At 31.3% G+C, this 11,728-nt stretch overlaps 1 protein-coding gene across 1 annotated transcript in view; it reads left to right on the forward strand.

The window, feature by feature from the left end:
- Positions 1-9,148: 9,148 nt before the first annotated feature.
- Positions 9,149-11,728, forward strand: part of LOC125857523 (protein HEADING DATE 3A-like) — a 5,289-nt gene continuing 2,709 nt past the window's right edge. The window contains exons 1-2 of the mRNA XM_049537129.1: positions 9,149-9,369; positions 9,485-9,546. Coding sequence (XP_049393086.1) covers positions 9,172-9,369; positions 9,485-9,546 — 260 coding nt within the window. The 5' untranslated portion in view covers positions 9,149-9,171. The remainder of the gene's footprint in view (positions 9,370-9,484; positions 9,547-11,728) is intronic.

Here is an 11,728-nt window from a genome sequence, read left to right on the forward strand (position 1 = left end):
TTAATTTAATAGATCAAATTCTTAGATAAAAATAGGCACACACTACAACATTTTCTCCCCCTTCCTTCCTTTTCATATTCCTATTTATCTTCTTATCTTTATAAATTTTTTTGTCGAAGAATCAAGCACAATATTGTTGTATTGAATGACCTTTTGAGACCTATTGTCGAAGAATCAAGCACAGTATTGTGAAGATATTATCATAATTCACAAACATTGAATATCCTAGTCATCTTAGTAACGTAGTCCTATATTTTTATAATAATAATATGCTCTCACATACGCGGAACTTCAAATTTCGTATGTTAAAGTATGAATATTTAAAAAGTCCATTCAACAGGAAAAAAAACAAGTGAAATTAGAGTTTTGGAACTTTAAAAGAGTAGAAAAAGAATCATATGAGATATACATTTATTTCAATTTATGCGATATTTTTATTAATTAGCTTTAACAAGAATGTTATTTTTTGTAATTGAAAAAATTGAACTATAAAATTACTTGTTTATCTTATAATTTTTAATCATACAAATAATTAAAAAAATTATATCATAAATTTTAAAAGTTATNTTCAAATTTCGTATGTTAAAGTATGAATATGAATATTTAAAAAGTCCATTCAACAGGAAAAAAAAACAAGTGAAATTAGAGTTTTGGAACTTTAAAAGAGTAGAAAAAGAATCATATGAGATATACATTTATTTCAATTTATGCGATATTTTTTTTAATTAGCTTTAACAAGAATGTTATTTTTTGTAATTGAAAAGATTGAACTATAAAATTACTTGTTTATCTTATAATTTTAATCATACAAATAATTAAAAAAAAACTATATCATAAATTTTAAAAGTTATCATTTTTAAAAAAGATTTAAATCAAATAAAAAAGTACTCCCTCAAATTAAGACTAAGAAAATAATACTCTTTAGTCAAATGCGGGTCCTAGGTAAAGATGGCATATTCCCCAGGTGGATACTGTGTTTGTTTTACTTACCTTACTTTATTTTTTTTAGTAAAATAATTGACAAGACCTTTCTTTTCACAAAGTACGACTTTCTATATTAGTGAACATCCAGGACATTTTATTACTCTCTCTGTCCCAATTTATATGACTTACTTTTCTTTTTAGTCAGTCCCAAAAAGAATAACACATTTTTATTTTAAGTAACAATTTGCCTATAAAATGTCTTTTTTACCCTTAATGAAATGGTTTACAACCACACAAATTTCTATAATTCATTTTGGACCACAAGTTTTAAAAGTCTTTCCATTTTTCTTAAAGTTTGTGGCAAATCAAAGTACATCATATAAAATGGGACGGAGGGAGTACTACTTTCTTTTGTCCTAATGTGATATAGTGTGATTTCACATAAAAGTTCTAGAAATATATTTAAAAATTTATGGTTTAAAATAAATTAGTAGATGTTTGTATGATTATAAATTATTTTATTTACGATTAAATGGATTTTAAAATATTATCAAAAAAGGAACAAAATTGTTCCTAAACTATGCCAAATAGACAACGTATACCCTCCGTTACATATTGCGATAAAAAATGCATCCAACATTATCCCAAAAGAGCACAAATACCCTCAAGAGTTAACAATTGAAATTTTTAATGATGTGCCAAGCCATGTGGGACTAATCCCTACACCTAAGCATCACCAATTAGGATTTACTACAAGAAATTGAACCTTTAGTGACGACATCTCAAAATATCGCCACTAAAGATATTCACTTATTTTTAGCATTGGATTATAAGAATAATTTTGTGTGTTCTTCTCCATAAAAGGGACATTGTTTTTAAAAAATCATAAATGATGTCGATTAAGGAGGAGTTTGAAGACACTATATGTTTTATTTTTATTTCATATGTAAATGCATAAAATGTACAATAATACGTTGTGTAGTAGGAGATTGGAGTTAAAGAAGTAATTTTGTTGCTTTTCGTAAAAATATTGGATATTTTTAATATTAATCGTAAATGTATATTGATTTTAGAAAATTATGGTCATCACCAAAAATTAATTACCATATATTTTTGTTGAAAAAAATGGTTTTAGTGGCGACTTTTAGTTGCCCCTAAAAATAGTGGCTATTGCAGCCTTTAGCTACTCGTATAAGTGTTCAAAACAATCCATACAAATGCAAGGAAAAGCAAATGACGCCCTAAGAATACCGAGATAGACCACTTATACCCTCTATTATATTTTAAGATAAAAAATGTCTCCGTCGTTATCTTAGGAGACCATAAATGCCTTGAAGAGTTAACAATCTAAATCTTTAGTGACATGACAAGTCATGTAGAGCTAATCTCTCCACCTAAGTGTTGTCAACTAGGAATGACTACAAGAAATTAAATATTTAACGGCGATATAAAAGTCGCCACAAAATTCCAAAATATCGTCATTAAAGGTTTCATTGATTTTTAGCAGTGACTAAAGACTGCAATAGGCACTAATTTTCAGTGGCAACTAAAAGTCACAAGTAAAACCTATTTTTTTCAACAAAAAAAATTGTAACGGTTTGGCTCGGGTACCACGCTGGTACATGACACTAATGGTTGACTCAGATACCACGCCTGGTATGAAATACTAATGGTTGGCTCAGATACCACGCCTGGTATGAAATACTAATGGTTGGCTCAGATACCACGCCTAGTATGAAATACTAATGGTTGGCTTGAGTATCACAGCGATACACTAACAGTTTATGTGTGAGTTCCATGAGAGGATCGAGCATTTGTTGTTGTGATCATGTGGACATGTTTCATTCATTAGTTAAGTAAATAATTGTGACTAGGAGTCTATATCTGTTGCGATTGTTGATGTATGTGTTCCTGTATTATTGTATTGTGGGCACTTGTTTACATTTATTCTTGGGATTAGATCGTATGATCCTACCAGTACATTGTGGTTATGTAATAATACTGCACTTGTTCTTTTCTTATTGAGTACATAACATATTTAGATGCCTAATACGAGACCTTAATTGTGAGACCAGCGACATATGAATTCAAGGGTTGATCTACTCTTTCAGGTTGCCATGAATTTTTCTCTATTTCTACGTCCATTCTCTTTGGACACAGACATTTTAGACTGTTAGATTATGTTTTCTTGATTGGGGTTGCATCCCCTATTTAGATACTTTAGAGTTTTGGTAGTATGACTTTTTGATTCTAGGGAGTTAATTTAAGTCATTCTAAGTAGCTATACGAGGAACCACAAGTGTATAAATATATGAAATCGCTCATTCTATGTTCCCTTACTCATATTACAACCCCGGGGTCTCAACTAGAGGTCATAGAAGACGTGGAATAACTCGAAGAAGATAAAGAGATGGTGAGCGAATATAGATTTAGAGAAATAAGAAACAATTTTGGTAAGAAAAAGATATAAAAGGTCAGAGAGAGGGAAATTAAAAATTGGTATTTATAGATCACAAAAGCAATTAGGAGAGTAGTACGATTGAACCAAATGTCAATTAGGGGAATATTAAATGAGGAGAAGTTGCTTCACTTGTACAATCGTGAAGAAAGACGCAACAAGCTTGTGCTGACTAGAGAGAATAAATATGTGATGCTAAGGTTTATTGGAAATATAGGATAAACATTAGGGACCTTGCGCTTGATAGGTGGAGGCCGAAAGGACAAGAGATACAAGAATATCATAAGGCTCATGCGCGTAGACAAGCTCGTGCTGACTAGATCTCTGAAGGAATATTAATTGTTGTCACCAATGGCTTTGACACATGGCACACAAACATTATATTGGTCTTAATATTAACTGAGACACATCGTTGTAACCTAGCTATAAATATTTGATCTCTTTCATTTGTAAGGGCACTCTCAATATTCCAAGCACAATACAACAACAACATACTATTTTCTTACCATCAACCATACATTTATTTTGTTTGCATCTTTATATGAAATTACTCTCAGAGCTAGGGCTAGAGCTCTCGGGCTTATAGTTACAAGCACTACGAAAATATCTGAACTTGACTCTTCTACTATTAAACTACTTTATTTCATTCTATTCACTTTTTCCTAACTAATAGTTAATAATCAAACCTCTAGTAAACGAATATAAATAGAGATAAATAAATACACATGCTCTTGTCCTCCTACAAATTCAACCGTACCTATTTTAGGGTAAACAAATTTGAAAATCACTTTCGCTATAGCTGCTGAATTTCTAAAACCTCTTGAAATACTTAAGCTCTGATACCATAATAAATTGTAGAAGACTTACCATGCAAAGTGATCTAGGTCCCAAGGGAGGATCTACAATTGCGGGTGTGGGTTTTAGGAACCCAGTAACTTACAATTGCGGGTGTGGGTTTCAGGAACCAGTAACTTTTTCTAAAACCCTAAAATTATATTGATAAAACTTTTAATATATAATTATATAAAGTCAGGAACCCATTAACCATTAGAAGGTTAATTCTGTGGCAAAGAGAGGAACGACTAAAGCACAACAACATTAGTGTGAGCAAATTTGAATCCCCTCTGAAATCAAATTTTCTTTTATTCAAATTTATTTTTGTAAGTTAAATTAAAATATCTTTATTCGAATTCATAAATTTAAAATTCTAAATTCGTGTTTGGAAGGAAAGTCAAGGAATAGAATGAGTGAAAAGAGTTTCAGAGAAGGAGGGAACCAATCTCATTATCAGAATGAAACGTATGTTAAACAGATACAATGTATGGTAATGATAGAACTAATTAACTACATACCACTAATTGCACTATATTATCAGCTAATCACCTAACTAACTTCTAACAATCTAATTGTTAAGCCAGTAATTTAACTTACTCCTCTTTTCATATTACTTGATCTCTATCGATCTAGCACATCATTCGAGAAAACTTCTTCAGTTTTTTTTATAAATTTTCCAGGTCGTCTGGGGTGTTATAAATCAGGAAGAAAGTTACAAGAGGACTTGGCCTTATCCTCCGATTACAACACAAGATAAGCACTACTTTATCCTTCAAAAAGAGGGGAGGTGAAGCTAGAAAAATAGACATTTCAACCCTTGCAAAAACTAACTACCTATACGACTAGCTAACAAAAAAATCTGCCTTATCGTATTTGGTCCTTATTGAAGGCATTTGGCTCTTGTCCAGTTGGAATGAACCTTTAGCCCCCACTGGAAGTTGATGATAGGAGTCATATAAGGATCCATTATGACTGTTAACAGCAAGTTTGGCTAAAAAATCTGCTACCTCGTTAGCCTCTCTAAAACAATGCTCCACTTGACATTAGCGTGTTTCTTCAATTGTTGTAACTCCTCTATGATCAGGTTCAGTTTGAAATTGCAGCATTTGCCTTCATTTCCACAATAGCTAGCGTGTCCAACTGTAGTATGAAGTTAGAGTGATTTTTCTGACAACAAATGTTCATCCCATGTTTAGCAACCATTGCTTCTGCCTCTAGGTTACTTGCACATCAAATGGGACAGGAAAATGCCAAGACAAAATCACCTTTTTCATTTCTTAATACTCCGCCCATACCAACACTTTCATGGGTAGAGATAAAGCTACCATCTGTATTCAATTTCAGTGTTCCAGCAGTAGGGAATTTCCAACAAACAATGGTGCTTTTGGGACAAGGTTTTAATCTTAAGAGAGTGTTACAAAAGGAGATCCAAGGTAATGTCAAATTATTAGAAGGAAAGGCTTAAGATATGGCACTCAAAATGTTCCTTTCTGCTTGCGTGATCATGATATGCATACTGAACTTCTTTCTTTCTCCGTATTTGCACTCGCAATTTTGTTTCCAAATTTCCCAACATATAAACAATGGGACAATCGTGATAATCATCTTGTGAATTTCATTTGTGGTCTTTTGATTCCACCAAATATCAATCAAGTGTCTAATAGTTCCTCGGTGAGCATGAATGCCTAGTGGCCTTCCAAAATGTTTCCAAATAAGTTGAGCAGCTTCACCTGTAACAAAAACATGAAACATATTTTCTACTACTGGGACCAAGCAGCAATTACAATTGGTGTCCCTGTTAGCACTAAATCTTGCAAAAAAATCATCAAAAGGAAGTTTACCTTGCCATAGTCTCCAAGTGAGAAAGGAGATTTTAAAGGGAATGTTAGAACTCCACATTTTTGCTAAAAACTGATTCTAAGGTCTCTTGGTTCTAAGCATTTTCCAGGAAGACTTGTTTGAGTATTTACCATTAGTATTCAAGTTCCAAAAAACTTGATCCTTTTTATGTTTGTTACCAATTCCAATGGTAATAATGTGTTGCACCATATGTTCAGATAAAGTATCTCTTATTTTATGGATATTCCAAGTACCATCAAGTAAGAAGTGATTGACTAAGGTATTTATGTTTTTTCTACTATCAGGGTAAAACATAGCAAGAGGATCTTTACCACTCCAATTATCCCATCAGAAGCTACTTGATCCCCAGTTGATCTGCCAAATCATATGTTCTTCTGCCTGACTTCTTACTTGAGTCATCATTTTCCATTGATGAGAGTTACCTGAGTCCCATTTTTTAGTAGTGATACAATATTTATTTTTTAGGAAGGTAGCCCAAAGAGAAGGAATAGATCTGAATTTCCACCACCTTTTTGTAGCTAAAACCATGCTTTGATCCTCCATACTCTTGATGCCAATTCCACCCTCTACTTCGAGATAACATAGGTTTCTCCATGAGCTTCAGTGATACTTCTTTTGACCTTGGTGCACTCCCCAAAAGAAATTTGCAAAGTGTCTTTCGAAAAGTTTGAAAATTGCTTTAGGAGGATTAAGAGCTGCGAGAGTGTATGTTGGGAGTGCTTGGAGCACATGCTTGATTAGAACTTTCTTCCCTCCATAAGACAATATTTTCCCTTGCCAACCTCCTAATCTTTTGATTACCTTGCTTACCATAATGTCAAAGTACTCGATTTTTTTTCTTCCAACATATATAGGACATCCAAGATAAGTAAATGGAAATTTCTTATCCATAAACCCTAAACTGTTCCTCATCCTGTTAATCCTGGTGGCAGTGGCTTTAGGAGCTGTAAGAGAGAAGCTTTTCTCACTATTCACCTTTTGTCCTGAGGTAAGTTCATACTTCTTTATTTGCTTCATCACAAGTTTGATAGATTTAGTTCTTCCACTGTTGAATATTACTATATCATCTGCATAAGCCAAATGGTTAATCTCTTTTAGACATAGAAAAAGGGGTAAAATTATCATTTTGAAGCATATTATTCAGAAATCTAGTAAGTACTTCAGCAACTAGAATAAATAAAGATGGAGATAAAGGGTCTCCCTGTTTAAGTCCCTGAGATGAAGTGAAGAAACCTGTCCTTGAGCCATTTATAATGATTGAATACCAAACACCTGAAACAAGGTTCAAAATCAAGTTGATCCAATTTTCAGAAAAGCCAAATTTCCTAAGAATTGATGTAACAAAGTTCCAAGACATTCTATCATAAGCTTTGGCCATATCCAATTTTATGACTATATATGTTACCACCCTTGTTAGGATGAGAAATAGATTGGATGATTTCTTGAGCCAAGAGGACATTTTCAGTGATTAACCTGTCTTTTACAAAACCTGATTGATTTTCAGAAATAAGGTTAGGCAGAAGAGGGTTGAGTCTTAAAGTCAATTTTTTTGAAATAATCTTATTAGAGAAGTTAGATAAACTAATGGGTCTGAACTGAGCAAAACAATCAGGAGTACTAGTCTTTGGAATTAGAGCTAGGCAAGTATGAGAAAATAATTTGGTGAGTTTTTTTCCTTGAAAAAATTCAATGACAAAGTCAGTAATATCCTGTTTTACGATATCCCAATAACTTTAAATAAAGAAGCCATTGAAACCATCTGTTGTACTATCTGCACTAAGGCTAAAGACAACTTCCTTGATCTCCTCCTGCAAGGGAAATTTAGATAAATTAGTGTTATCCAAATCAGTTATAACTCTGAGAATGCACTCCAGGATGTTGTGGTCTAGGACTGGCTTAGGAAGATTAAAAAGAGTCTCAAAGTGTTTGACGACAACTTTAGCAATTTTCTCCTCATTTTGAACCCATTTTCCTCTATTATTCTTGATCCTTTTTATCTAAAGCTTGATTCTATTGTTTCTAAGGAGGTAATGGAAATACTTTGAGTTTCTATCCCCTTCTTCGAAACATTTGATATGAACCTTTTGTTTGAGAATAGAATCTAATCTCATTAGTAATGTTTTGGAACTATTACTATTAGTTTACGTTGTTATTTAATACTAAAAGTAGAAAGAGAAAAATATAATAATTTTTTCTTGTTTTCATAAATTATATTAGTTTACGATTTTCATAAGCAAGCAAAAAATATTACTCCTATAAAATATTGAAAAAATTATCTAACTACAAAACTTATTTTATTATATTCTCTAAAATTTCCTACTATTTAAATTTATTTTTTTACAAAACTCCCTACTTTACGTGATGTATCGGTCAGATACATCACTTTACGCGATGTATCGGTCGGATACATCACTTTACGCGATATATCGGGATGTTACTTTACGCAATGTATCAGAACGTTGAGGGATGTATCCGAAACCAGAACGCGATGTATCGGGACGTTTTGGGATGTATTCGGATTCCACCAAATTTAAGAATTTTTTGTAATTTGAAAAAAAGTAGGGATAACACAATGGAATTTGTGTAAAATNCGAAACCAGAACGCAATGTATCGGGACGTTTTGGGATGTATCCGGATTCCACCAAATTTAAGAAATTTTTGTAATTTGAAAAAAAGTAGGGATAGGATGTAATTAGCTCATTCATAACACAATGGAATTTGTGTAAAATCTTCAAAAATATTTTAACACAATTGCTATGTAGAAGTAATTTCCACAAAAAAAAAAGAATTTCTAATGTGAAAATGTGACATGATTCGATTAGAAGAATTCCTAGAAAACCTATGGTTGTAAGGTGGGAAAAGAGAAGTAATTAAAAAAGGCAGGTACTAGATTCTTTAGGAGGATATGACAGCAAGAGGTGCTACCATATATATATATATATATATATATATATACACACTCTACCTCTGCACTTGTAAAAACATGCATAGCCCGATATATAAGAAACATGCATAGCTAAGAGTCTTGTGTTGTGTTAACACACAAGTTAGCCACAGCTAGTTTTATTTTGTTTGTTTATCATGAACCATCGTCATGCCTAGAGAACGCGATCCTCTCGTCGTTGGTCGTGTCGTAGGGGATGTATTGGACCCATTCACAAGAACTATTGGCCTAAGAGTTATATATAGGGATAGAGAAGTTAATAATGGCTGTGAGCTTAGGCCTTCCCAAGTTGTTAACCAGCCAAGGGTTGAAGTTGGAGGAGATGACCTACGTACCTTTTTCACTTTGGTAATATAATTTTTATCCTTTTTACCTCTATAGCTTTGTTTTGGAAAATAAGTTATTATTTCTACGAGTTTCATAAGCAAGCAAAAAATATTATAAAATTTGTCTTTTTCGAAAGGTTATGGTGGACCCTGATGCTCCAAGTCCGAGTGATCCAAATCTGAGAGAATACCTTCACTGGTCCGTATCGTCTCCTTCCTCCCAATTCCTTATTCTCTCTTCTTTTAATCTGTTTCTTTTTTGCTTTCTACATTCCCATAATTATATTCTTTAAACAGCTTAGTTATATGATTAAGAAACATTTCATTATTGGATTAAAGTTGTATCTATCTATCTATCTATGTATGTATAATTAATAATGTAAATATTATTTTTATATCATCACAAATCATAATAGGTAAGTTACAATTTTTATTATCTTATAATTATCCTAATTGAATAAATAACTTTTACACTATGGAATTTTATAAACCATAAACCATGCCATCACAATTATTTTTTTTCATCATGTTGGAGAGGAACACATGAGTGGGTCAAAAATAAGTTAAATAAAAGTGAATAAGATATTTTCCCTATTAATATTTTACACTCATAAGAAATATGTTCCTTCATGAATAATATGAATATATTATTCGTGACTTAAAAAATAGTCAAACGAGACATAAGGTAAAAGTCAAAATAAGTTTAATTGTTTAAACTCTCCGCTGACAATCATATGAATATTTTAAATTTTGTTGTATCCATCTAAATATCTACTTTTTAAGGAATGATATTTATTTATAATATTCATATTTGATTCGTTGATGGATAATTTTTTTTTAGGGAAATGCTAAATGACAAGAAATTTAAAAAATTTATGATATTTTTTTAATTTTAAAATAAACTGATTTTTTTTATTTTTAAATTAAAAGGTATTAAAGTTAAAAAAGTAAAAAAAAAATAAAAATAACATCAATAAAATATCATTCTAGCTAAATTTTTTGGGCAAAAAAAATTGTACTTTTTTTTTAATTTAAAAAATATGATTGTCAGGCCTAGTCATATCCTTCTAAATTGGGTGAGATTCTGCTACGCTGACCCTCTTATAATATTCCCCATAAAAACTTGCAGTAGTCTTTTAATGTGAAGGAAAAAGGGAACAGAACAAAATGTAGTGGACCAATAAATCTTTGTTCCAGAATCGTTTATAGCTAGTACGGATTATTCCCTGTGTGCTACAATCATGCCAAGCCATGTCGTTCATTTTTTACTCATTTTACATAAATATCAAGAAAAATTGTTGAATTATTTCTTATAAAAATATCACTCAACATTACTCTCTCTGTTCTTAATTACTTGTTCACTTTTAAATTGACATACCTATTAAAAAAACAATTATTGACACAGTGAATTTACCTTTTTATACCTATTAATTATGAAGTGGATGAATTAAAATTTTAAGAATTTCAAAAAAATTTACTTTTTTCAAAGTAATTAATTGAGGGTATAATAGATAAGAAAATTTTATCCTTTCTTGATTTGTCAAAATGGACAAGTAATTAGGAACAACTATAAAATGAAAAGTGGACAAGTAATTAGGGACAGTGAGAATATCTAATTTGTACTCCTTCCCTTCCTATTTATATGTCGTTCTTATTAAAAATAGATGCTCCTTAATATTTGTCATTTCAAAAAACCAATACATAAATAACACTAGTTTCCCTATTTTACCCTTGAGAGTTGTAAGCCTTGAAAGTATGAATTTGAAAAACATAGAAAAATTAAATGATTAATTCAATTTAATTAATCAAAATAAATTAATTTAAATCTAATTTAAAATTTGACTTTAAGAAAACACGAATTAAGAGCACAGTAAACTTAATTGATTTCTTAAGAGATGTAAAATATAAAATAGTGATATAAATAGGAACAGAGGAAGAAGTTTTACTCTTATGGTTTGTTAAGGTGTGTGCTAAATGACAACATCTTTTTTGTCTCGTAAAGTGAACATCTCGTAGGTGTCGAGTAGGGGTGGCAATTTCAGCCCATATTAATGAAATGAGTCAATTTTATTCATATTTAATGACTTGGATCACTCATATTTTAATTGGGTAAATATGGGCTTCAAGTTATTTTAAGTGTCTCTATAAATATGATCAAAATGGATAAAATATGAATATCTAATTGACTCATAATAGATCACTTAGTTTTCATTTCCACTCAAAATTCTTAATTATGCTAAAAAATAAAAAAATTAACATTAATTTTCAAAAAATCAACTAATTTTCAAACTTAATTGAAAAAACAGACTTTTTTTGTTTTTGGAAAACAAAAAAAAATAGGAATAGGTTGATGGAAGGGGAGGGGGGGAGGGGGTAAATTT

This window comes from Solanum stenotomum, chromosome 3 (assembly GCF_019186545.1).
Source record: "Solanum stenotomum isolate F172 chromosome 3, ASM1918654v1, whole genome shotgun sequence".
Lineage (NCBI taxonomy): Eukaryota > Viridiplantae > Streptophyta > Magnoliopsida > Solanales > Solanaceae > Solanum > Solanum stenotomum.